Source organism: Elephantulus edwardii, unplaced genomic scaffold (assembly GCF_000299155.1).
Source record: "Elephantulus edwardii isolate Elephantulus edwardi_28Jun2011 unplaced genomic scaffold, EleEdw1.0 scaffold00308, whole genome shotgun sequence".
Taxonomy (NCBI): Eukaryota; Metazoa; Chordata; class Mammalia; order Macroscelidea; family Macroscelididae; genus Elephantulus; species Elephantulus edwardii.
This window is the reverse complement of record NW_006400058.1, coordinates 877,366-904,506: the sequence shown is the minus strand read 5'-3', so window position 1 is coordinate 904,506 and position 27,141 is coordinate 877,366. Positions and strand designations below refer to the sequence as shown.

General features: G+C 51.6%; 1 protein-coding gene across 1 annotated transcript; it reads left to right on the top strand.

Moving 5' to 3' along the window:
- Window positions 1–11,118: 11,118 nt before the first annotated feature.
- Window positions 11,119–26,403, top strand: KCNN4 (potassium intermediate/small conductance calcium-activated channel, subfamily N, member 4). The gene is made up of 8 exons (XM_006901075.1): window positions 11,119–11,379; window positions 15,136–15,231; window positions 16,602–17,029; window positions 19,253–19,388; window positions 21,746–21,856; window positions 22,084–22,202; window positions 22,717–22,786; window positions 26,235–26,403. The coding sequence occupies exons 1-8, from the start codon at window positions 11,221–11,223 to the stop codon at window positions 26,397–26,399; spliced, it is 1,284 nt and encodes a 427-aa protein (XP_006901137.1). The 5' UTR covers window positions 11,119–11,220; the 3' UTR covers window positions 26,400–26,403.
- The last annotated feature ends 738 nt before the right edge of the window (window positions 26,404–27,141 follow it).

Here is a 27,141-nt window from a genome sequence, read left to right as displayed (position 1 = left end):
ACTACTGAATCTTCCTCTTTGTTCCCGACTTTTGCATTCCAGTCACCCATTATTATCAATGCATCTTGGTTGCATGTTCGATCAATCTCCGATACAAAATTTGTATACATTGTGTTTTATTCGTATGCGCTGTTTCACACATTCCTTCTTCCACATTGTGTTTTATATGATCATTCCATACACTGCATTTTATAAAACCAGTCACCACTGATCTATGTCCACTATCACCCTGTCTTTTTAGGTCCCCACTGGATCTTTCTTGATTCCTTCGTCTCCTCACTCTGCCCACCAAACTCTTCGACCCACGATTTCTCTCCTCACTTCAGTTCCCCTGCTCTTGTCTCATACTCCTTTGATCTTTTATACACATCTTACTAGTTATCCATCTCTTTTTACAATAATGGTCTCATGCAGTATTTGTCCTTATGAGGCTGAGCTAGTCACTCAGCATGATGATCTCTCTCAGGTTATATAGCCTTTTTCAAAATCGTTACTCCTGAGTGCTGCAGAATATTACATCACATGAATGTTTGTTGATGGATATTTGGGTTGCTTCCATTTCCTTGCTATTGTGACTAATGCTGCTATGAACAATGGTGTACAAATTTCTGTTTGTCTCAGTCCTATTTTCCTCAAGGTATATTCATTGCAGTGGATTAGCTGGGTCATATGGAATTTTTATGTTCAGCATTTTGAGGAAATGCCAAACTGCCTTGTGGAGTGGTTGTACCATTTTACAAGCCCCTCGACAGCATGTGAGCACTCCCACCTGTCTACATCCTCTCCAGCATTTATTGCTTGCTGTGCTGTTAATCTTTGCCATTGCTGCTGGAGTGGGATGGTGTTTCACTGTGTGTGGTTTTTATTTGCATCTGTCTTATTGTCAGTGATTTTTGAGCATTTCCTTTTTAAAATTTTTTGTGTGTGTACCATCAAGTTGGATCTGACTGGTACTGGAGGAGTTTGCCCCTCCTTCTCCAGCGGAGCATCCGGTGGATTCGAACCACGTACCTCTGGGGTTTCAGTACAGCTTCTTGCCACTAGGCCACCAGCTCCCTAATTTGAGTCTTTTTTTCATGTGTCTGTTTGGCTATCCAAATGTCTTCCTCTGTGAAAATAAATGTCTTCTGCCTATTTTGTAATTGACTTTTTGTTCTTTTTCTTGTGGAGGCCCTGTAGAATTCTGTAAACTTTTGTTATGAGACCCTTGTCTGAGATGATATTGCCATATATTTTTTCCCCAGTCAGTAGGTTTCCTTTTCACTCTACTGGAGAAAGTTTTTGATGCATAGGGGACTTAATCTTTAGATGGTCCCATTCATTGGTATTCTCTTCTCCTCTGTGTGTGTCTAGAGTTCTTTTTGTCACCAAGATCATATTTTTTAATCAATTTATCCTTCTTCATTTCCAGTTTATGTATGCCAATCACCAGTAATTATCAGTGCATCTTGATTACATGTTTGATCAAGTAAAAACTGTAGAAATGAGTAAAAATAAATTCCTTTGTATTTAGAATTAGTTGTTGGTTGGTGTATAAATTTGAAAGATAGTAATATTCACTTTTCTTCTTTGTAAGTAGAGCAGCTAAAGCAAATGAAAGAAATAATGAGCTGGATAAACTTCAAAAGGCAGTTGGAGAAGACAAAATATGATAATGAAATACTGATAAGGAAATATACCAAAGAGCTAGAGTTAGAAAACTAAAAGCAAAGAACTGGCTTGGCATTTCTCAAGCTAAAAGAACTGAATGGGGTGGGAATCAAGCTCCAGGTTGCAGTGTTGAAGGATTCTGTGGGTGGGCAAAACACTGAGCCACCCGAGAGAGAGCAAAAGAGGCCTGTAGAGACTCATTGCACCAAGAGATCAATGTTCGGTCTGTTCAGGAGGCAGCATATGGGCAAGAGCCGCTGTACTGAAGGAAGACGTCTCAGATGTACTGAAGGCCTTGGTGAAAAGTGAAAGCTCAGGAATTCTCAATCAATATTCCAACAAATAAGTGTAATACTGGAAGCACTCACTTGTCTATGCTGAGAAACAGGGAAGAAAGCTACGTGGCCAACCAACTGGAAGAGGTTCCTGTCTGTGCCCATTCCAGGGAAAAGTGGTCTAAGTCTAATAGAATGCTAATATTATAAAATTAAATAATTAATACCACATGCAAGTAAAATTTTGATAACTCAAAAACAATTACCTCAATCCAAAAACCCTTAAAACTCAAAAAGCAGTACATCAACAGAAAACTGCCAGAAATTCAAGCCAGAATCAGAAGAAGACATGGACCAAGGAATATCATTGCTGATGTCAAATGGATCTTGTCTGAAAGCAGAGAATGCTAGAGAGATGATGTTTACCTGTGTAAATGCATTTGACTGTATATCATTACAAACGATGAATAGGTTTTTGAAAAATGTGAATTACAGAACACTTAATGGTGTCCTTTCAGATCTTGTACGTAGACTCAAGAGGCAGCTGTTGAAATAGAAACAGAGGCTGCTGCACAGCTTAAAATCAGGAGAGGTTAGGGGAGCTCTGGTGGCCTAGTGGCAAGGAACTGCAACTACAATCCCAGAGGCGCACGGTTCGAATCCACCAGATGCTCTGCCGGGGAAGGAGGGACAATCTCCTCCTGTACCAGTCAGATCTGATTTGACGGTACACTCACACAAAAATAATAAAATAATAAAAAAGATTTTAAAAAAAATCAGGAGAGGTGTCAGGGTTGTATCCACTCGTCCTATTAATCTGTATGCTGAACAAGTAACAGGTTTCCCTAGACACCTCCACATGTCCTGGTCTGCCCTCGTGTTAGGGAGCTTCCTGGAGCAATTATCTGGATCCCAAAGCCCTGCTTCACTCCTGATCCTTCCTGGTGCTACTGAGGTCCCTCTCTCTGTTTGCTTTCTTCTCCTTCCAGCCTTTGTGAGAAAGAAAAATAAAAAGGTGCTACAGCCCACACCCAGTGATAACTGTTCTTACAGCAGTAGAATAAGGTCGAGTAGAGATTCATGGTGTTTTATCTTGCCCTTAATCCTCTGACAGGCATGTTTAGTGGCTTCTTGTTGTTGTTATTAGGTGTTGTTGAGTCAAGTAGGAATTCATAGCAACTCATAAACAACAGTTTGGAATCCTTAGTGGTCAGAAAGTGTGCTGCCAACACAAAGGTAGGCGGTTCGAATCCACCAGCTGCTTCACAGGAAAAAGATGGGCAGTCTCCTCCTGTGCTATTTTCTGCCTCTGAAAATCTTCTGGAGAGTCAGCTATGAGTGGGTTCTGACTTACTGGTATACAAAAACAATCCCCTGGCAACTGCACATCTGATCAGATGGGTCCTGATAAAATTCTATACCTTCCACACTTCCACATATGACATGCCTGAATTTAGAGGGAGACATAACACATTGAGAAGGGGAATCTGTGGCTGGAGGAAAGCATCACATTTGGCAGAGAGTGAGCAGAGGCCAGGGAGACCTTCCAGAGGAGGACTGGCACAGTAGCCACAATTACGGACTCAGAAATGTCATCAGTTGTGTGGATGGCAAGGAAAGGCCTGTAAAAACACCTTATTGCAAGTGAGTCCAAATGGACTCAAAGCTGAAAACATAGAGTTGCTGTGAACGCGCTAACTTGACGGCAGCCCTCTTTTGAGCATCTGCCTGCTCACAGCCCCACTGTCTGCTGTCAAGTTGACTCAACTCATCAAGTTTCCAAGGCTGTAAATCTTTGTGATACCATCATTCCCTCACAGAGCAGCTGGTGGATTTGAACTGATGACCTTATGGTTCGCAGCCTGGTATAGTATGCACTGTATATCATTGAATGATGTACATGGGTGTTTATTTTTTTTTTAATTGGTGAAGAACAGAGAGATGTGCATGGGGGGAAAAAACCAGAATGGGCTTGTATACCAATGTTCATAGCAGCATTATTCACCATCACAAGAACATGGAAACAACCAGATGTCCAACCACACAATTGAATGGATTGAGAGATTATGGTACATTCACCCACCGGAATACTATGCAGCACGCAGGAGCAATGATTTTGTAAATTATTACCTAACTTGGGAGGGACTGGAGAGCATTATGCTGAGTGAACTGACTCAGTCCCACAGGACAAATATTGAATAAAACCATTATTGTAGAAAGAGTGTAAGGATCCAAGGGGGGAGTGGAAGCAGAGGGATGAGGATATGCAGGGGCAGGGAAGATTAACCACGAGGTTGTACAACTTGATGAGGGGGTGAGGAAAGTTGGAAGTGTCTGCTCTGGAAAACAGTGTATTGGAATTTCATAAATAAACTAGTATAATTTAAAAAAATGAACGGGAACAGAGGAAAGAAAAAGGAGAAAGAGGAATTATGTATTGTATGCCAGAGATACATAGACCAGTTTGTTGTATTCCATCAAGTTGGAAACAAACCACAGCTTTGCCTCCAGCAAGTTTTCAGAGGCAGTTTATTGCATGGGAGGAGATTGCCCATCTTTTTCCTGTGGAGAGGCTAGTGGATTCGAAAAGTTTAGCTTTGGGTTGCCAGCCCATTTCCTTACGACTCGGCCACCGGAGACGGGACCAGATAGAGAAGCAGAGGCAACAGCCAGATGGAGACCGACAGAACTATGAAGTCTTTGTCTTTCTCCTTTAGGATGGAGGCTCCATGAGGGCAGGGGTTGTGCCTCAGTTGTTGCCACAGTTATTGTATTTATTATTTTTTTCTTGTTGTGTGCCATCAGTCAGATCTGACTGACTCAGAAGGAGACTGCCCTTCCTTCTTAGAGGAGCATCGGGTGGAGTCCAATCACATTCTACGGGATTCAGCTTCTTGCCAGAAGGCCACCTTGTTAAGTGAGTCAAGTACAACTCATGAACAATAGATATGAATCCAGTCCTATCCTGTGCCATCCTCATCATCTCTGGCACGCTTGATTGCGCTCATTGCTGCAGACACTGTCAACCCATCTGGTTGAAGGTCTTCCAATCTTTTGCCGCCCCTCCACCTTTCCAAGCATGATGTCCCTCTCCAAGGAATGACGTGTCCTAGCAACATGCCTAGAGTATAAGAGACGAAGCTTTATAAATTTTGCCTCCAAGGAGCATTCTGGCTGCACCTTCTCCAAGACATATATACAGAGTGGCCATAGAGAGATGGCGACAACTCAGTGAGCGGCTCAGCAGTTTGACAGGAAAACATTTGCACTTTCAAACTCTACCATTAGGTGGCAGTGTATAGACACCTTGAAGCCTGTGAGAGCCAAGAGATAGAAGAGGATTTGCTGCCACAGGTTCTGACTTTCAGGATACTGTTCTGCGGTTCTACGAGTTCTGCCTCGCCTCCCCACCCCGCACAAGCCTCAGGCGATGAGTGACCTTTCCGACCGAGACACCCCCTTTTTCACTCCCCTGCCCAGTTAAACAACCCTTTGTCCTAGGCCCCTTCCGGCTGGGCCCCAGGCACCTGGTTCTTTTCCAGGTCCGGAGATGGGGCTGGGACAAAGGTGTGGCAGCTGGGAGGAGGCCAAGGAAAAGTCTTAGGGACTTTGGAATCAGTTACTCTGGCTTTCTGGGGCCCAGGAGTCTGGGGTTTAGCCCCCTCTTCCCTTAGGACCCAGAATCCTCCTTCCCTAGAACTCCAGTTCCCTCCTCAGATCCGGGAATCCAGACCCCTTCTAGTCCCCTCCTCCCTCAGACCCAAGCGTTAGAGCCTCCTGAAGCTCCATCCTCCCTCAGATCCAGGAGTTAGAGCCCCAGACCCCTCCTCCCTCTGATCCTGGAGTCCAGGCTCCCTTGTCCCCTCCTCCCTCAGACTCAGGGGTGCAGACCTCTAGTTCCCCACTACCCAGTCCTCAGACCCAGGAATCCAAATTCCCCCAGCCCTCTCCTTTCTTGGACACAGTAGTCCCTGGTCCCAGCCTCTTCCTCCCTCAGACCAGGAGTTAGAGCCCTAGCTGCATTCTCCCTCAGGCCCAGGAGTCCAGGCTCCAGCCCCCACCTCCCTCAGACCCAAGAGTTCAGCTCCCTAACCCCCTCTTCCCTAAGACCTAGGAGTACAGCTCCCAAGCCCCTTCACCTTCAAACCCAGGAATTAGAGCCTCAGTGGCCACATCCCTCAGACCTAGGAGTCCAGGCTCCCAGCCCCTCTTGCCTCAGACCCAGGAGTCCAGACCCCCAGCTGCCTCTTCTCTCAGACCCAGGAGTCTGGGTCCTAGCCTCCTCCCTCAGATTCAGGAGTCTGGGCCCCAGTGTCCCTATGTCTAGTCTCTCGTTTCCTCCAAAGCCTCAAAGCAGCAGCCCATGCCCTCCTCTCACACTGGGGGTCTCTGGTAATCCCCTTCCTTGGTAGAGATCCCTCTCCTCCCTGCCCCATTCCCTTTAGGGTTAAAATCAAGGCTGAGTCACAGGAAGCTCCGGGGCCCTGAGTCACCCCTACTCCCCCCTCCGCCCCCTCCCTGGGCTGGAAGGAATTGGCTCTGGAGCCCTGTGTCCTCCCAAATGACTCTCACAGCCCAGGACTTCCAAGCGAAGGCAGGTGTCCTGACCACTGTCACCTCCTCGCTGCCCACCTTGGCATCTCCCTTGCCCAGCCCTCACTGCCCACCCTGGCATCTCCCTTGCCCGGCCCTCACTTCCCCACCCTGCCATCTCCCTTGCCTGGCCCTCGCTCATCTTCCTCTTTTAGTTGTGGCTTGTTTGGAAATAAATCTCTCACTGCACTAATTTCCATATTTCCATCTGCCTTCTGCCTCATCTTCATCTCAGGGTCTCTCTTTCATGTCTTTGATTAACTCTCTGTCCTTTTTCACTCTGTCTCTATCTCCTTTCTCTCCTCGTTCTCGTTCTCTGAGTGTGTCCCTCTCAAGATGCTCTGATTCAACCCGAGAACTGTCATCAGCATCACCAAATTGTACAAGTGGGAACTGTTGAATTGGGCCATGTTTTGCTGAGTATGTTCTCAATAAGAAAATAAAACAAACTTGGAAATGTTAGAAACGATCTCTTTTTGTCTGTCAATCTTGTGTCTGTTCTTCCTGAGAGCCTGTGCTGGGTAGGGCTGTGGCCGGAGACGTCTGCCTCATGGTCCTCACTCTCTCAGGTGGCCACACTCTGTCTCCTGCTCTTGGTGCCCGACTAGCTGTGGCTTGTGAGAAAGGAAGGAATGCAACTGGAAGGTCAAGAATGCCCCAACTGCACAGGTGAACAAGAAAAAGAAACTGAGGCAGTGACAAGCACAGAGAGGCAGAGAGAGAAGGAGAGAGAGAGAGACAGACAGACAGAGAGAAAGGGAAAGAGAGAAGACAGGCAGAGAGACATTTTTCTCCCAGAGGAAGGTGTGGAAGCAGAGAGAGAGAGAGAGAGAGAGAATGAATTGGAGAAACAGTCAGAGACAGAGACAGAAATAGCACAGGGACAGAGACAGAGAAAGGGCGAGAGATGCTGTTAAAGATGAGCGTAGTAAGAGACACTGGCAGAAAGAGTGACAGTGAAAGAGAATGAGATGGAGAAACACACAGGTGACAGGGAAAGGAGAGAATCACAGAAATACAGAGAGACAAACACACAGCGATGCAGAGACACTGGGAGGGAGAGACAGAGAGAGGGAGGCTGATGGAGAGACATAGAGGTAGATGCTTAAGAGACACAGTGAGACAAATGCACAGAGAAACAGAGATACTCTGAAAGATGCAGAGATACTTAAAGGGCCACAGGAGGACAAATGGATAGAGTGATACTGGGAGGCAGACACAGATGGACAAAGAGATGTGGAGACACTTGGACAGAAAAAGAGCGATAAGGCAAACTGAGGGGGGGGGGAACACAAACCACCCAAAAAACCAAGACAAGGGAGACAGAGATAAAGACAAACCCAGACGACCGCCCTCCTAGCGGGAGAGACTGAGAAAACGGACAGGCCCAGAGCCCTGAGGGAGGAGAGAGGGGCAGACAGAGGGTGGCGGCAACACGGGGTGCTCTGGCCTCCCCTCTCAGACACGTGTGTGGTGTCTGGGGGCTGGGGGGCATCTCCATCACTCTCCCTGCGTCTCACCCCTGGTGGAAATCTTACGTGTGGCTGGGCGGGGCCCCCTTGCGGGTTGTGTGTTTGTCACTGGGCGTGTCTGTGTGTGGTTTGCTGTCTGCGCGCGTTCTTGTGGGTTCTGCTGGAGCGCTGCCTTGTCTGGGGGCGAGCGTCTCGGTCCCTTGTGGCCGGCGGGTCCACGTCCTGGCGTGTGTTGGTGTGTGGTAGGCGTGTTGTGTGGGCAGAGGGGTTTGTGTCTGCCCCATGCTCTGGCCATTAGAGCCCACTCTGGTCCTGAGAGCAGTGTGGGGCGTTGTTACAAGGTGTCTGGTGTCTCGGGTTGTCGAGGAGAATTCTGAGGCACCACTGGTGCGTGAGGCCTGTGTGGCTGCTGCTGCCACACTCTCCACCTGCGTCCCCTCATCCCTCTGGGTTGCATTTGCTCTCTGTGTGCCCATGCCAGTGTGTGTTGTGTGCAGTGTGCCCGGCTTGTGTGGTGCTGTGTCCCACTCCTGATGTGACACTGCTCTCACATTCTACATGGGTGTTTCTCGGGTGTCACCACATCCCCCTGCATTGCATTTGCTGCGTGAGTGTATGTGTTGTTTTTTGTTGTGTTCACGGTGTGCCCAGCTTGTGTGGTGGTTGTGTGTACAACTCCTGACGTGACACTGCTGTCAGGGTGCACGTCCTGGGAGGCGGGTGCTCTCCCTTCCCTCTCCCTCGTAGAATGTGTCTGCATTTGTTGTGTTGTGGCTGTGCCCACCCCGCCCCATGGTGTGTGTGGTGTTGTTGGAGGACGTGATGCCGGCTGGACGGTGACTCACGGCTGTTGTGTTTGTGAAATAAGGTGTGTATGGAAGGCTGTGATGAGAAATGTCTTTGTGTTTTGTGCGTCTGTGTCTGTGTCACATGTGGTTGCATACTTGGGGGTCATGGTTTATATGTGTAGTGCCCTATTTATGGAGTTTTGTGTCACTGTGTTTGTGAGAATTTGTGTCACTGTGTTATGTTTGCATTCCTGTATTTGTGTAGTGTTTTTTCCCCTTCACCACTCCAGCAGCCAGGAAATCAAAAGACGAATTGCATTGGGAAAGTCTGCTCTCAGGGACCTCTCCAGAGTACTGAAGAACAACGACGTCAGTTTGGGGACTGAGGTGTGCCTGGTCCAGACCATGGTCTTCCCAATTGCTTGCTATGCATCAGAAAGCTGGACAACGACTAGAGATGATAGGAAGAGAATTGATGCCTTTGCACTGTGGTGCTGGAGAAGATTATCAAATATACCATGAAAACAAACAGGTTCATCCTGAAGAGGGTGAAGCCAGGCTGTTCTTTGGAGGCAAGGATTCTGAAGCTTCATCTGACATACTTTTGGCATGTTGCAAGGTGGAAACAGTTCTTGGAGAGGGATGTCATGCTTGGGAGGGTAGAGGGACAGCACAAGAGACGAAGACCCTCGATGAGATGGATTGACTCAGTGACTGGGGTAATTGGGGCGGGTGTGTTGGAGACCATAAGGTTAGCACAGGATAGAGTCCGTTTCAGGGCTACTGTACATAGGGTCACTATGAGTCGTAAGCAACTCAACAATACATATCAGAAACAATAGCAACAACCCCTTTTTGTGTAGTTTTGTGTCACCATGTGCAGTTTGTGTGATGGTGTGTGGTATGGTCTTGTGACACGGTGTTTGTGCTGTTTTGTGTCACCAGATGTATGTGTAGCTTTGTGCACTGTGTCGTCATCTGATTGTGTGTTACAGTGTTGTGTAGTTAAGTCACCTTGTTGTCTTGTTTGTTTTGTATTATCTTGTGTTTGTTTAAAGCTCCCTAGTAGCACAGTATAGAAGGCATCAAGCTGCTAATGCAAAGGTTGGCAGTTCAAATCCACCAGGTACTCCAGAGGAAAGATGGATGATCTCCTTCCATTGAGATTTACAGTCTTTGAAACTCAACAGAGGGCATGTTAGGGCTTGGAATGGACTGGGCAGCAGTGAGTCTTCCTGGGGTTTGTGCTTGTGGAATCCCAGGGTGTGTGTGTGTGTGTGTGTGTGTGTGTGTGTGTGACTATGTGCTGTGTAGGGTTGTACCACCACGTATCTCTGTGGTTTCGTGTCACTGCCCGTGTGCATCTTATCTGCATCTATTTGGTCTGTGTAGCCGCCGGGTTGGGAGACAGCATGTGCCGTGCTGTGTGGCTGTTGTCTGTGGCATTTGGGTGTGGCTTGTGGGTGACAGGCTGTGGGGCATGTATTCTTCTGTGGCCACATTTGGGCATCTGTGTCACCTGTGCCCCTGGGGCATCACTCTGGATGTGTCCTACGTGCAGAGACAAAATGGAGCTGGAAGTTCCACCATGGGTGTGTGCTGCTTGGGTTCCTGCGTCCTTGTCTGCTGTGGGTCTCTCAGGGTGTCTGTTCCTGTTGTTCTGTGGCTATAACTGTTGATCCCGTTGTGTTCCAGGCTGTCATGTGTCTAGGTGAATTAGAGTGAATTGTACGTGGTGTGTTTGTGTTTCACCTGCAGTGTGTTGTGTTTGTGTGAAGCACGGTTGTGCTTGGCTGTGGCTGCTGGTGTCAGAAAGCGCTGTGTGAGCACGTGCGCGTGTGTGCGCGTGTGTGCGGTACACATTCTAGGAGCCACAGAGCACAGCCGGTCTTGCTGAATGTTGGTGTGTGTCATCTCATGTGTGTGGTGTCTGGGTGTGGCTGTGGGTTTCAGAGTTTGTCGGGAGTTGTGAGTCACCCCGTGGAGACTGTGTTGTGTGGCCCATGCGTTGGGTTCTGTGTGTGAGGGTACATCCCCCTGTGCTGGGAGTCTTGTGGGGTCTGGGTGTGGCCCCAGTTAGGTGTGCAGAGTGAGCGCGCGTGCTCACACACACACACAAAGTAAGCAGACCCACTGTGAGCGGCAGAGCCCATTGTGGGTCCTTGTGTGTCCACGTGGATGGACGCCTCTTCCTCGTGGTGCCCCGACACACCCTTGGTCTGGGAGCCTCCCCTCTGCCCAGGGGCGTCCCTGGCCCCTCCCCTGCCCTGCCCCGCTGTCACCACCCCCTGAGGACACCGCTCTCCACCGGGCTTCGGCGCCACAGCCCCAGAGGGAGCTCAGCAGGCAGACGACCTGCGGGCCACAGTGGCTGCGCTCTGTGTGCTGCGAGGTGGGGGACCCTGGGGGGGGCACTGGCTGAGCCCCAAGACCCCAGGGGCCATGGGGGGGGAGCTGGTGCCGGGCCTGGGGGCCCTACGGCGGCGAAAGCGGCTCCTGGAGGAGGAGAAGTGGCTGGCGGGCTGGGCGCTGGTGCTGGCGGGAATTGGCATCGGTCTCATGGTGTTGCACGCCGAGATGCTGTGGTTCGGGGGCTGCCCGGTGAGTGGAGCGCGGGGCGCAACACCGAGAGGGGGCCGGGCTTCCGGGTGCGGAGGAGGGGGCCGAGGGCTGGACTCCGGGAGGGGAGGGGCTGGGATCGGACTGGGGTCTGAGAGCAGGAAGCTGGGGACCTGGACTCCTGGGTCTGAGAGAGAAGGGGCTTAGGAGCCTGGACTCCTGGGTCTGTAGAAGAGGAGGCTGGGGACCTGGACTCCTGGATCTAAGGGTGGAGGGGACTAGGGGCTTGGGTTCCTGGGTCTAAGGGAGGAGGGAGCTAGGGGCTTGGGTTCCTGGGTCTAAGGGAGGAGGGGACTGGGGGCCTGGACTCCAGGGTTCGAGAGAGGAGAGGCTGGACCCGCGAACTCCAGGTCTGGAACCAGAAGGCTCTGGGAATGAACTCCTGGACCCAGCCCCGCTGTGTGGAGGGGAAACAGGTCACAGTGTCTCTGGAGGTGCTGAAATGAGGTGCTTGAAGGCCCAGGACACCCCTGGAGGCTTGTGTCTGCCCAGAGAGGACCTGGGCAAGGAAGCCCAGATTTGGTTCCCGCAGGGTGGGAAGCAAACCTAACTTCTTCCAGTAGGCGAGGTGCCTGGTCCTTATCTCACCTCCACCCGGTTACCCACTGCTTGGGCAGCAAAGGGCAGAGCCAGAGAAGCGGGCTGGGGCGGTGGCGGGAAATGGCAAAGAAAGTGACCGCCCCCTCTCTAACATTGAGGCTCCAGTTTTACCTACAATCTATATGCTCTTGTTGTTTCGTGTGGCTCATAGCGACCCTACATACAACAACCTTGCTCTATCCTGTGTCACTAATTCTGGGGGAAATGGAGAGGTAGATTCACAATAGCCTGTTCTCCTGGGTCTCAGGAAAGGGCCTGGGGACCTGGACTTGTGGGTCTGAGGGAGGGGAGGGGGCTTAGGCTCATGGATCTAAGGGAGGAAGAGGAGGGGGCTGGGAGTCTGGTCTCATGGACCTCAGGGAAGAAGGGCTGGGGGCCTGGACAAATGAGCCTGAGTGAGGAGGGGCCTGGGCATGTGGACTAGTGGGTCTGAGGGAGGAGGTGGGAGCTGGAGGTCTGGACTCCTGGGTCTGAGGAAGGAGGAGGCTGGGAGTCTGGATTCCTAGGTCTGAGGGAAGAGGAGGGGCTGGGGACCAGGACTCTTGGGTCTGAGGGAAGAGGAGGGGGCTAGAGGATTAGACTCTGGGTCTCAAAGAAGAGGGGCTGGGGGCCTGGACTTGCGGGTTGAAGGAGGAGGAGGAGGGGGCTGGGGCCTTGGACTCATGGGTCTGAGGGAGGAAGAAGAGGAGGGGGTTGGAGGGCTGGAGCCCTGGGTCTGAGGGAGGTGGACGGGATGGAAGTCTGGACTTCTGGGTCTGAGGGAGGAGGGACCTGAGAGCATGGACTCATGGTTCTAAGGGAGGAAGGGGTCTGAGGGCTTGTGGTACTTTGTGTGAGAATGATAGAGGAAGAGGACAGATGAATTCAGGACCGGTCTTAGCAGGTTCCAGAGCATTCTAACCCTGAGGCCACTCTAGGGGCAAGTCAGAGGACAGAGATGGGAATCAGGGGTCCAGGGGAGAGCAGAATTGCTCTGCAGGAGAGGAGCTGCTAGAGAGGGGCCTAGGGTAAGAAATGGGAACTGGGCTGGAGAGGGGCTTGGTTTCAGGGTTAGTTGGAAGAGCCCTTGGGGGACTGAGGTTCAGGCTAGATTTGGGGGTGCCACAAGGAGGTCAGGGCAGGCCAGCTTCCTCTGACCAGGCCAGTCCAGGCAAGGGCAACGGGCTCTGGGGGGTGGGGCCACCGAAGTCCCTGCCAACAGGAAGCATGACCGGGGCCTGCCCGCCGCTCCCACGCTCAGTACCCGCCCTGCAGAGGAGGTGGGGGTATGGTGCCCTGGCAGATGGGAGGGGGCGTGAGTTCCTTCTGTCCCATCCACACCATCCCCTCATGCCCCCCCCCATTCTCCTTTCCCTCTGCTGGCTGCCAGGTGACTGCCTCCAACCCTTGAGCCACTGTTGCATCTCTGAGCCTCAGTTTTCCCATCTGTAAGCTGAAGATCAGGGCTGAAATGTGTGATCTTCAGGGTCTTCCTCAGCTGCCCTTTCTAGGGCTACCTTGGTCACATCACTGTCCCCTCCCACCTCCAACCTCGTGGACCCATTTTTTGGGGACCCAGATACCTGTTCATCAAAGGGAGAGGCTTGAGGAATGGCAAGTGCCAAGTTTGGGGGTACCGGGGAGGGCCCAGGGAGAGAGAGGTGGAGAGTGACCCAGATAGAGATGGTGAGGCAGAGGAGAAGGGGACAGACCCAAGGAACCACTAGTGAGACATAAACCCCAAATAGAGACAGAAGCACAAGCCACCACCTCCTTCTCCTCAAAATTCACAGGCATAAGTAGGGGGCAAAGTGCAGATGGCCCCAGGTTTTGGGAGCAGCAAAATGGAAAAGTTGAGAGGACCACAGAGCAGTGAGTGATGTGCATGAGGGGTGGTCTGCTCTGTGGGATGGTAATCAGGACAAGATCAAAGAAACAGAGGGGGAAACAGGGACCTAGAAAAGGATGCAGGGAGTGGGAGAGGGCTGGGGACAACAGCCCCATTGTTCAGGGTGGGGAGCAGGGGGGCAGGCCCCCTTGAGCAGGAAGCTGGCCTTCTTCCTCTGCTCAGAGGCGGGGCCCTGGCCTAGGCAGGGGAGCCCTGGCATCCGTCTCAGGAGAAACAGGTGTGGGGCTCAGTAGGGGAACTTAGGTGGCCCCCCTCTCCCTGACCACATCTTCCAGGCAGGGACAACCCCTTATTTCTTCCTAAAAGTCCAAGTCCCAATTTCTCCCTCCTCCTAGAATAATTCATGATTCTTCTAAGGTATTGTCACACAAAGAAGAAGAGGGAAAATTACTTCTTGGTGGTTTCTGGAGCCCTATGTTTCCTGCCAGATCGGCCCTGGGCTTAGAGCCAGGAGAGAGGGTCGGAGGAAGGGGAAGACACTGGGGCAGGACTGGAGGCCCTCTCTGAGCTGGGACTGGGTCTCAGCCCCCTGAATGAGAGCAAAGTGCCATTCATTCCTTTGGACACAAGGGGAAGGGGAGGGAGTATTCTCTACCTGCTAAATGTCTGTTTCTAGATACGCCAGGTCCTAGAGCCCCATTTGAATGAGAAAGGGATCCAGGCAGTTAAGAAAGAATGGCAGTTTCAAAGGTACCCCTCAAAGATAGTCTTAGGAATAGAGCTGGCATCTGAAACATGGTTGTCTGCTTGGAAAGGAAGCCGTCACTCTATGCAGGGACCAGATGGTGGTGTGGGGACTTCCCCTGGAATTGGGATTAACAGGAGGATCTGCTTTAGGTGCTGAAAGAAGTTAGGGAATTGGACACTGAGAAAGGATGGAGGTTTGAATTCAGCAGGGGCTCTGCGAGAGGAAGATGGTGATGGCAAGCTCTGTCCCCTCCCCACCCCCCACTTACAGCCACCCAGACACTTGCTGTAGGGTCATCTCTGAGGGGGATCTGACTGGATGGACCATGAGGTTTTTGTTTGTTTGTTCGTTTGTTTATTTTTATTGTATTATTTTTACGTGTACCGTCAAATCAGATCTGACTGGTACAGGAGGAGATTGCCCCCTCCTTCTCCAGCAGAGCATCTGGTGGATTTGAACCGTGTACCTCTGGTATTGCAGTGCAGCGTCTTGGGGCCATGAGTTCTGTGAGGAGGTTTTGAGGGACCTGAAGTCTTACTCCTTGTTCCCTTCCACCGCACAGTGGGCGCTCTACCTGTTCCTGGTTAAATGCATGATCAGCATCTCCACTTTCTTGCTCCTTTGCCTCATCATCGCCTTTCACGCCAAGGAGATCCAGGTAGGACAGACCCCCGGCCCTTCCTCACTCCCCCAGCCCTGACCAGCCCTGTCAGCTCACACTTTCCACCTTCCTCCTGGGCTGAGTAATGTGGCCCCTCCTCCCTGAGCTATGTCCACACCCTGGGCCTTTGGGATGGGACGAGCCATAGACAGACCCACAGAGAGAGTCACCTGGAACAGCCACAGCCCTTCCTGTGCCTGCAGCCTCCCCTTGCACATGGCCTGGCCCTTCTCCCACAATACATCAGCCAGGGCCCACCTCCCAGACCCCTATCTACACACACACACACACACACACACACACACACACACACACTGTCTCTCTCTCTCTCTCTCTCTCTCTCTCTCTCTCTCTCTCTCTCTCTCTCGAACCACCAGGTGGATTTGAACCGCCAGAAAGATACCACCTTTGGATTAGCAGTACTGTTCCCTGTGGGCTAGGGTCCAGAGCTCCCGCTCCTTCATTCCTGGTTCATAGGCAATCCCAGACTCAAGCCAGCTACAATCCCAGCAATGTGTGGGCAGGTATCTCCCCACACTCAATCCCACCTTTCTGCCTGTCCACCCCTAACACAAGAAGCCTTCTCAACCATAGCCCCCTCTTCCCAGTCTCCCTACACATTCAGCTCCCCAGTTACCCCTTCCAGCCCCCCACCCCATCCTCATGCCCTCAGGTTCTGTTACCCTACACTCCTTTCCCCCCATCTCCCCCTCCATATGCCTACGGGTAAAGCCCACTGCAGTCCTTATCACATAAGAGACACTCAGTCAAAAGTACACATTATCACTATTAATTACATTATCATTAACAGCGGCTACGAGCAAACAGATGCCTTAACATCTCTGTCTCAGCTTACTCCTCTGTAAAATGGGGGTAAGAATCATATAATCCCAAAATGTAGTGACTGGCATTCGCTGCGTCGCTCTCTGAAAAGGGGCAGAGCAACTAGCCTGATAACTAAATGTTAGCTATAGTGGCTGTTGTACTTAGAGCAGTACAGTTAGTGCGCATGATGCAAAAGGTGGGTGCCAGAGGGAGCTTCTGAGACACGGTATGTGAGCTCTTCTGAGGCAGGGGGTCCTGGCTCCGATTTTCAAGCTGTATCTGAGGATACACGTCGAACAAAGCTGGGCTTAGTCAATATCCATAGGCTGACAGTGGAGTGGAACCAGGGGGGCAGGTAACAAGGCAGATATCTTCCCTGGGCCTGCTGCGCCCCAATCCCACATCCCTGGTTTATCTTCCCCTTCAAGTCGGGTCGGGTCTGGCCAGGCTGGCGCGCCCCTCCTTATCTTGCGGTGCAGGGGGGCGGGCCGTCCTCAGACTCCTCGCCTGAACACCGCTCCCTGTCCGACCCCTCCCCGCAGCTGTTCATGACGGACAACGCGCTCCGGGACTGGCGCGTGGCGCTGACCCGGCGGCAGGCGGCGCAGATCGTGCTGGAGCTGGTGGTGTGCGGGCTGCACCCGGCGCCGGTGCGGGGCCCGCCGTGCGCGCAGAGCGTGGGCGCGCTGCCCGGGGCCCAGCAGCCCTGGCCCGGCTTCCTGGGCCAGGAGGAGGCGCTGCTGTCGCTGGCCATGCTGCTGCGCCTCTACCTCGTGCCCCGCGCCGTGCTGCTGCGCAGCGGCGTTCTGCTCAATGCGTCCTACCGCAGCATCGGCGCGCTCAACCAGGTCCGCTTCCGCCACTGGTTCGTGGCCAAGCTGTACATGAACACGCACCCGGGCCGCCTGCTCCTCGGTCTCACGCTTGGCCTCTGGCTCACCACCGCCTGGGTGCTGTCAGTGGCGGAGAGGTGAGAATGCGGGGGGGGGGGACCTGAAGTTGCAGGCAGCCAAACACGGTCGCGCTGTACTGAGATGCAGGTGGGAGTCCGGCGAGGGAGAAAACTCACATTTTCCACTCTCCTCCTCCTGGCTGAGGTCCGTCCACACCCTGATCCATCAGGAGTGGAACCAAGGGGCCAGCCCCAGCCCTTCCTCCACCTGCCACGTCCTGTCCGCTGACACACACAGAGACCCTAGGAAGCCCTTCCCTTCCGCTCTTGGGCCTCCTTTGGGTCAGGTCTTCAGGCATCTGTTCAGCCTCCAAACCAAGCCGCTGGCGCCTGACCAAGGGTAGCCTGCGCCCGGAAGGAAAGGGCACCTCTACTGAATCAGCACAGAGACAACAGGGAGTGTTAGATGGTACCCAGGGTTGGGAGTGCTCTGGAAAAGAGTAAGATCCATGGGTGGGATGAAGAGTTTGTATTTGTCAGTCAACAGTTAAAATCTAACCAGCAGCACCGCAGAGTAAAGACCTGGCAATCTGCTTCTATAAAGATTTCAGGACAATGAAATGGAACCTTATGAAGCATTTCCAATCCGTATTTCTGGAGCTACCCTGAGTCAAACCTGGCTCCACAGAGTGGGTTTGGCTTTGGAATTTTGGCAGGGAAAGAATTCCCTGTAGAGATCGGGACCAGAGTCCAGGCTGCTGGCAAGATATTTCTGGGGCTGGATCTCTCAGGAGTTAGTTAGATTTTCTTTCTCAAAGAAAGACATCTGTTTGTCTTAGCCTGTGGCTCTGGGACTGCCAGCATCATTTGGACACTTGATGCAAATACAAATTCTTAAGCCACACTCCAAATCTACCAAAGCACTGGATTGTGGGGCCCAGCAACCTCTTACCCAGGCTTCCAGGTGAGCCCTGGTGGCTTCGTGGTAGGTGTTACGCTGTCAACCCAAAGGCACGTGGTTCGAATGGTCAGCTATGAGTAAGTTTTGACTGGAAGGCACATATCCACCACCACCAGGTGATTCTGACAGCTGCCCCTGTTGGAGTCTTTCTAGTTTTCATGCATTTGGCCAACAAGGAGTGTCACTGGTTTCAGACCCTGCCTTCACTTGCCTGTGCCCACCCTCTCTGAGCCTGTTTCCACAGCTACAAAATGGGTGCCAAAGTCCATCATCTTTCATGTCTCCCTGGCAGTTTGAAGCTTTTTGTGATTTTTAGTGCATTCACTTTCCAGGATCTCAGTTTCCCCGATTGAGAAGTTGGTCAGGTTAATGGTCGGGTTCAGGATCAATGAAAGCTCCCCTCCACCACCCCAAAGTTTCTCATCTGAAAAATGGCACAGAGCGTCCCACTTGAATGCAATTGGGAACAGGAGGAGGACTTGTTGCCAGTGCCAATTCAGGCTCTGCCTCCGGAGCACTAGCTCAGCTGGTCTGAGGGGGCGCCAAGGGGTCAATGAGTGGTACGAAGTGCACAGTGAAAAGTGGGCAGTTCAGATCCATCCCTGTCTATCTTCATCCATAAAGATTACAGTGACCAAAACCCTATGATCGGTTCTTTGTAGCACCTGGGTTTGGCATGAGTCAGGATCAAGGAAGCTGGAGTGGGATTGGTTTGCTTTTTGGTTTCTGTGAAATGATGCAGGGAGTTCTGGTAGTGCTGGCCGTAGAGGGTTGTGCTGCTAACCCAAAGACACTGAGTTCGACTCCACCAGCTGCTCCATGGGAGACAAGTGGGCTCTCTCCTCCAGTGTGATTTACAGCCTTTGAAAACCCACCAGAGGGGCAGCTATGTGTTGGAATTGACTCAACTGCAAACATCATCATCATTATGAAGTGAGAGAGAGGAGTCCGATTAAGCCTTTGTAGAATCCCACCTTTTTAGTTCTCAGAGAGCCACCTCTCGTTCGTGCAATATCTTTGTCAAATTAGAAAAAGGCACCCCTTCCTCTGGATGCATGCAGTCCCTGCAGGCAGGTGGATGTCATGCTGGGTTTTGTCTGCACTCACCCTTCTGAATGTGGGAGCTCTTGACTGCCTTTGGAAGTGTCCAGACTCAGGTTCAAATGCCACAGCCCAGAGAGGTTGGACACTGTGCCCAGGTTGCACAGCAGAGGGAAGAAGATAAAAGCTCAGAACTTATTTTAGGTCTGGGTGCTTTTGAGGACTGTACTGGGGAGAATAATAAGCATGTGGAACTCTCCCCAAGGTGAGGTTTGAGCACTAATACACCTCTCCCATAGGCAGGCCGTTAATGCCACTGGTCACCTTCTGGACACGCTGTGGCTGATCCCCATCACATTTCTGACCATTGGGTACGGGGACGTTGTGCCGGCCACCATGTGGGGCAAGATCGTCTGCCTCTGCACTGGGGTCATGGTGAGTCAGCCCTCCATGGGAACCCTATACCCATCCCACACTGCGCAGCCCCTAGGTTCCCAGGGACATCTTCCAGACATTCAGGTGTCACATTCCCAACCCACTGCCTTTCTAGGACCCCAATATCAGCTCCATCTCCCTTTCAGACTTGGGAATCCAGCACTCATAACCGTGTTCTCCAGATCCTAGCATCTCAGCCCTTACCTCTGCCTGCAGGCTACTTACTCACCAGCACCATTGCCTTCTGGGATCAAGGAATTGAACCTTCAGCCTTATGGAGGCTCAGGGATCTTTGATAACGTCTAGGATTCAGGCAGCAGAGTCTCAACGCCCAACAACTCCAACCAACAATAAACCAGTTGTTGGATCAGTTCTGACAAGTGTATGTGAGAGTAGAATGGTGTTCCATAGCATTCTCAAAAGCTGCTTCCCTGACATCACATCACTGGGCCTTTCTCCTAAGGCACCTCTGGGTGGACTTGAATGACCAAACTCTCTGTTAGCAGCTGAGCGAATTAACTGCTTGTACCCTCCCCTCCCCGACCCAGGACATCAAACCTGTCCAGGATCTCAGAATAAAAATCCAGTCCAGTCTCTATAAGGCCATAGAATTTAGTCATCAAGAACAAGCCTGAGAGGCTAGACCACCTGAGTTCAAACCTGGCTTCTGTCACTTCCTAGCTGGAAGACTTCTGTCAAGGCACATAACCTTTCTGTGCCTCAGTTTCCTCATCTGTAAAATGGGGGTGACAATATTGGTGTCTTCCTCATGGGACTGCTGAAATCAGATGATGTAAAACATAGAAAAGCCTTCCAACAGTGCCTGGCGCACAGGAATGCTCAGTAAGTGAGAAGAGAAGAGAGCCTTTGGGTCTAGGAAAGAGGGGCAGAAACAGCCTACACGGCACTCCCAAAGGGTTAAGGATCCTCAGGGCTGCCCTGAGCGGTTCTCCTTCATTGGCATAAGGAGCCTGAGTGAGAGAGATTTGCATCTAAAGTTCATTGCCAGCTCCTGACGGAAAGCTTCCATGCCTCAGTGGAATAGAACAGCTGCCTTGTATTGAGCACATACTCTGTGCCAGCCTCTAACTACTTTCTGGAAGTTGACAACTCTCAGGGCATCCACTGAATGACACTCTGAGGGCATGCCCATTATACACACCAGACACTGAGTGACTAAACCACTTGTTCAGAGCTAAGAAAGGCAGGGTGGACCCAAGGGCCAGTGTCTCAGACTGTTAATGCCTTCTGAGTGGTCAAGAGCAGGACACCTGGCTCTGGAGGAGGGGCTTCCGAGGCCCAGTCATTCTAAGTCGAGGAGAAATGAACAGAGAGAGTAGTAGAGTTCTTGAGATTTGATGGGGGGCCTTAAAGGATTGAAGAGGTCCTTGGGTGGTGCAAATAGTTTGCCCTTGCCTGCTAATCAAAAGTCCAGTGGTTCAGGTCCACCTAGCAGTGCTGCAGAAGAAAGCCCTGGCAATCTGCTCCTGTAATTATTGCCACCAAGGAAACCCTCTAGCGCAGAGCTCTAAAAGCCAAACCCATTGCTGCTGATAGAGGCTGGAGGAGAACTGCTGGAGACTTCCCAAAATGGAAAATCTTTCCAGAAGCACACAACTACATCTTTCTCCCACTGAGAGGGTGCTAGCCTTTCAGTTAGCAGCCAAGTACTTTAACCACAGTGCCACCTGGGAAATGCAGCTCTATTCTGTAGCAAATATGTTGGGTCAACCAGACAGCACTGGGTTACATTCTGGGTTTTTGTTGTTGTCTTTAAGGACTAAAGTCTTGGGAGCAGGAAGGGAGGCAGGTGGGTTTTCAGATCAAGGTGCTCAGGCAGGTGAGGTAGAATGTAGGTCTGGTATAGAGGGGGTGAGGAGGTGAGAGAGCAGGAGGCCTAGACCTTGGAAGGCCTGGAACCACAGGTAAAGAAGTTTGGGGCAGCGGGAGCCTTGGTTAGGGTGAGCATGGAGGCAGTGGGAGGCTGGAGATGGTCTAGGAGGGAGAGCACAGGGTCAGAGTCCATGACGGCAGGGGGAGGATGAGGACATGATGGTGGCAGACCTAACAACCCACTGGACATGAGAGAAGGAGGTCTCTCAGGAGCCTGGGGCCTTCCTACCTCCTCCACTCCCACCTCTAACAAAAGTGGAATTACCTTGGTGTGAACACATACATGCACCAGATCTGAATTTGGACAGATATGGTCCAGTCCTTTCATTTTTCAGCTGTGGGATCTTAGTGCCCTCTTTGAGCCTCAGTACATTTCTAAACCAGCTGGGGCTGATCGCACCCCTGGGGAGGATTCAGGGTGAGGGTGTGCTTACAGCTGCTCCATGGTGGCCACTGTCTCCCAGGGGGTCTGCTGCACAGCCCTGCTGGTGGCTGTGGTGGCCCGAAAGCTGGAGTTCAACAAAGCGGAGAAGCATGTACACAACTTCATGATGGACATCCAGTACTCCAAAGAGGTGAGGTCGTGCTGCACCCCAAGTACACCCCATCCGTCCATCACGACCCAGGAGTCCAGGCCCTCGGTCTCTCCTCCCTCGGACCCAGGAGTCCAGATCCCCCCAGCCCCTCCTCCCTCTGACCCAAGAATCTAGGCCCCCTGGGCCCTCCTCCCTGTCAGTGTAGGCCCCGCCCCCGCCCTCCTTCCCAGGTTTGCATCCACTGACACTGTGCCTTGTGCCTGCAGATGAGGGAGTCAGCCGCCCGAGTGCTGCAGGAGGCCTGGATGTTCTACAAACACGCGCGCAGGAAGGACTCCGGAGGTACCCGACGGCATCAGCGCAAGCTGCTGGCTGCCATCCACACGTGAGTGCCCCGTGTGTGTGTGTGTGTGTGTGTGTGTGTGTGTGTGTGTGTGTGTGTGAGTGCGCGCGCATCCACATACAGGCACGTCCAGAGCTGAATACTCTCAGTGGCTCTGAGAGACTGCTTTCTTAGTTGTATTAGATCTGTTGTTATATAACAAATCACTTCCAAAATCTACAACTCAAAAACCAGCACATTTTTATGATCTCAGAGTTTCAGAGGGTCAGGGATTCACCAACGAACAGTTTAACCGGATGATTTTGGCTTAGCTGCTCTCATGCGGTTGCAGCCCTGATCTGTGTCTCTGACTGCGTGTGTGTGTGGGCGGGAAGAACGGCTTGGTGTCCATGCTGCCATGACGGACCCAGGGGTGCAGCCCCCGCCTCTTCTTGCCCCTCAGCTCTCCGGCAACCTTTCCTCTTTACACTATGTCCATGTCGAGGGGTCTCTGTCCCTTCTACCTCACCTGAGCGTGGACCACATCGGAGGCCAAGCCTTTGTTCTCTTCCTATAGGTTTCGCCAAGTGCGGCTGAAGCACCGGAAACTGCAGGAGCAGGTGAACTCCATGGTGGACATTTCCAAGGTATCCAAGTTCTGTGGAAGGTGCTGGGAGACAGGTGGGCTGGGGCAGCCAAGATAGGGAGTCCGGGCAGGGCCCTGGCACACACAGAAACATGTGCAGATACACGATAGCTGGGATGCCAAGTTTCTTAAACTCACTGAAGGTCCCAGAAACCACACCAGATTCCTTGGAGTAGATTCCACCTCACAGCCAAATGTGTGCGGGCCAGAACCGTGCTCCACAGGTTCTCAACAGCTCACTTTTCTGCAGTCTGTCGGCAGGGCTTTCTTCTAAGGCATTGTGGGTAGGTTTGAACCACTAATCTTTTGGTTAGCTATTTGTGACAGCCAGGGACCATTTAAGAGGGATCTCTTAAATGAAAAAAAAAAAAAATTACACACACACACAAAGTATTGTTTGCTCTTATTTTTATTGTCAATTTACTTATTCAAACCTAAACCAAGCCCGTTGCTAGGGGGTCCACTTAGACTCTTATCAGCCCCCCCAGGGGTTTGAGGCTATAATCTTTGTGGGAGCTGACAGACATATTATTAGTCATATTATATATAAAATAACATACATTAGACAGCCATATGTAAGACAGGCCACCTCGTATGGAGAAGTTAGTGGCCACTGCCCCACCAGGGCTCCTTACATTACTCACATGTTGTTGCTGTTGTTATGTGCTGCTGGGTCAGAGCAGAGTTAGTGGACTTTCAGAGGCTGCATGGGAGGAGACTGCTTGTCTTTCTCTTGAGGAACTACTGGTGGATTTGAACCGTCTTATTTTGGGTTAGCAGCATGGCTTCTTACTGGCTAGGCTACCAGAGGTCCCATACTTACATGTGGACGGATATAAAACTCCTTCCAGCTACAGCAGTTATATAACAATAAAACTAAAGTAAATTTACAAACCAAGTTCAAAGATAAATGGGAAAATCAATAAAATTCTAATTAACTACCTTGATGTGAACACAGCTAACATTGTTTTGATACAATTCAAATCTCTGCTGTTGCCTTAGAGGGGGTTGCCCAAGGCCACAGGCGTTTCCACAGGTGCCTCTGTGCAGGGCTAGCTGGTCTGTCACCTCAGCCACCTCTTCCTCCTTCTGGGACCCTTTGGTCCTGCCAGTAATAGGGGACAGTGACGTCATGTCCCCTTGGCGTGTCTCACAGCCCCACTGACTTATGTGGTGGCCTTTTTTTTTTTTCTCATCTACTTGCAACCGTTCAGAGGAGGTGGTGGCCCAGATTTGCTAGACAGCAAGAGGTAATTCTTAAAGATTTTCAAGCCCCAACACAGGATTCAAGAATTTCCACCGAGGGCAAAACAAAACATCATTTCCATTAAAAAGTTCACAAACCCCAAGGATAGACCTGTGAAGGTTGTAAAAAGGGCTATGTGGATTTTCAAGTCTGTTTTGCATCAGTTCCACAAACATTTAATGAATACCTACTACAATATGGATTGAGGCTCAATGTCAAGAAGACAAAGATTCTCACCACTGGGCCAATTGGCAGCATCAGGATGGATGGTGAGGAGATTGAGATTGTTCACAGCTTGAGTTTGCTTGGCTCCAGTCAACACTCTTGGCACCAGCAGCCAGGAAATTAAAAGGCATATTGCCATGGGAAAGTCTGCTGTTAGGGACCTCTCCAAAGTGCTGAAGAGCAATAGTGTCTCTCTGGAGACTAAGATGCTCCTGATACAGGCCATGGTCTTTGCAATCACTTGTTATGCATCAGAGAGTTGGACAATGACCAAGGAGGATAGAAGGAGAATTGATGCCTTTGAGCTGTGGTGCTGGAGAATAGTATTGAGAATACCATGGACTGCTAGGAAAACAGATTTGACCTGGAAAGGGTTAAACTGGGTGGCTCCTTGGAGGCAAGGATTCTGAGGCTCCGTCTAACATACTTTGGACATGTTGTGAGGAGAGACCGGTCCTTGGAGAAGGACATCATGCTTGGGAGGGTGGAGGGGAAGGCCCTCTATGAGGTGGATTGATTCAGTGACTGGGATAATCGGGATGGGTTTGTCAGAGACAGTGCGATTGGCACAGGACAGAGCAGAGTTTAGGGCTGTTGTACATAGGGTCGCTATGAGTCGCAGGCGACTCGACGGCACATAACAACAACAACAACAACTATGTAGGAGGCCTGATTAGAAGCCCAGATAATGCCCCTCTCTGCTGTTAGAGGCTGCCTTGCTTAGCAGACACAAACGAGGCTTCCAGACTAAGATGGAGTAGGAAGAAAGTTCTGCTGTTTGACTTCTGAAAATGGGTCCGTGAACCCCATCTGGCTCACAAAGATCTGGTCTGTGGATCATGAGGACGGTGCAGGACTGGGCAGTGTTTTGCTCCACTGTGTACAGGGCTGCCATGAACAGAAGGCCAACTCGCCTGACACTCTTAACGCTGCTCCAGGGGTGGGTTTAGTGCTGCCTTGAGCGTGCCATGTAATTGCTCTGGGCCTCACTTTCTTCCTCTGTAGAGTGGGAACAGAATTCCTAACTCCCCAGGGCTACTGGGGGCATGAGAAACCATGCAGGGACCCCTGGTGGCACAGTGGGTGAGCACTGTCCCAGCTCCTCCACGTGAGAGTGATGTGACAGTGTCTGTAAAGCCCATGGTGGTTCTACTCCAACCTCACACTAGGCTCTCTCAGAGCCATTGGGTTGGAACCGCCTATCGTTGACCCTCCAGTGGTTTCTCAGGAGGCTGTAAATTACATGGGAAGAGACCACCCATCTTTCTCCTGTGCAGCTTCTGGTGGACTTAGAAGAGAAAGAGGTAAAGCAGACACATAGTAAGTGTTCAGTGGTAATGTCAGCATTAGGATAATTCTCCAAAGCCTGGGTTACTCTTGTAACTTGCTGTTAATTCCAACCCACAAATAAATCTCTCCTAAGAAAGGTAGCCAAGGGAGCTCTGGTGGCCTAGTGGCAAGAAGCTGCACTGCAATCCCAGAGGAACACGGTTCAAATCCACCAGATGCTCTGCTGGAGAAGGAGGGACAATCTCCTCCTGTACCAGTCAGTAAGAAGCGAGGATGGTGAGACTTTATCTCTGATACTATGGGTAGGTTGTTAGAAGGGACCAGTCCCAGAGGGCAGCACGCTTGGAGGAGCAGGTCAGTGACAAAAGAGATGGACTGACAGTGACCGTGATGGTGGGCTTGAGCTCAGGGGAGATTGTGAGGACGGGGCAGGGTTTCACGGAGTTGTACACAGGGACCGCTGAGTTGGAGCTAACTCAACAGCACCTAACAATGACAAAACCCACTGGAGGGTGAGCTATGAGCCGATTCTGACTTAACGACACACAACAACAACAATGGGTTTTCTAAGTTCAGAAGCAGGGTCGCGAGGCTTGTCTTCCAAGCACATCTCTGCGTGCTTTCCAGACAGCAGTGCAGATGCTGGTCCCTGAGCCCCGCTGACCCTTGCCCCTCTTTGCCCTCACAGATGCACATGATCCTGTGTGACCTGCAGGTCGGGTTGAGCACCTCGCACCGGGCCCTGGAGAAGCGCATCGAGGCGCTGGCTGGAAAGCTGGACACTCTGACTGAACTGCTCAGCGCTGCCCTGGGGCCACGGCAGCTTCCAGAATCCAGCCAGGAGGCCACGTAGCTGGTGAGGGGGTTGGGGCTCTGGCTGGAAGTCACCCTGGAGGAAGTGCCAGTGGCCAGCACCCTGTGTGGCTAAGATGTGGGCAGGGCCCCAAAGCAGTCACCCTTACTCTTCTGCTCCGGCTGTCTGGAGGAAGGAAGATGATCTCCATTCTGCCAGGCACTGACCCTCAACGTCCTTGTCCTTTCTTTGCTTGGCTTCTCTCTCTGCCTGCCCCTGAGTTCTGTCCATCTGATGCTTTTGTCCAAATGCCACCTGCAGCCTGGTCTCTTGGTGGCTGGGAACGCAGACGCTCTTCCTTCTACCTCTACCCTCTGGTCTTTTTGCCCTTTCGGCCTTGATGTTCCCCTTGCAAGTTTCTGCCCTGCCTGTCCCCTTACCTCTCTCTGTGTCTCCCCAGCACCTGTGGAGGAAGAACCAGGCTACTTGTCGAGGAGATGAGGTCAAGGCCATCCACCCTGCTACTCTGAACTCAGCCTCTCCCATGGATAAAGCACTTCAAGTTGGAGGACTGAAGGGGCCCACCTTGGGTGGGCTGACTCCCTGGAAGCTGCTGGAGTAGATGCTGGCTGAAGGATGGAGGCGTTAGCTCTGCCCTGCAGCCCCAAATGGGAAAATGGTCACCCTTCACCAACACACACCCCCTCATCTGAAAGACTGATTCTCTCTATGCTGCTAGAGATATAGGAGAAAGAAGTCAGAAGTGAGGGTGCCTGAGGTTGAGACTCCAGGACTGGGGACC

Coding starts and splice junctions, on each gene's coding strand:
- KCNN4 (XM_006901075.1), top strand. CDS start 11,221: ATGGGGGGGGAGCTGGTGCCGGGCCTGGGGGCCCTACGGCGGCGAAAG. Junction 19,389..21,745: donor GCCTCTGCACTGGGGTCATG/GTGAGTCAGCCC, acceptor ACTGTCTCCCAG/GGGGTCTGCTGCACAGCCCT. Junction 21,857..22,083: donor ACATCCAGTACTCCAAAGAG/GTGAGGTCGTGC, acceptor TTGTGCCTGCAG/ATGAGGGAGTCAGCCGCCCG.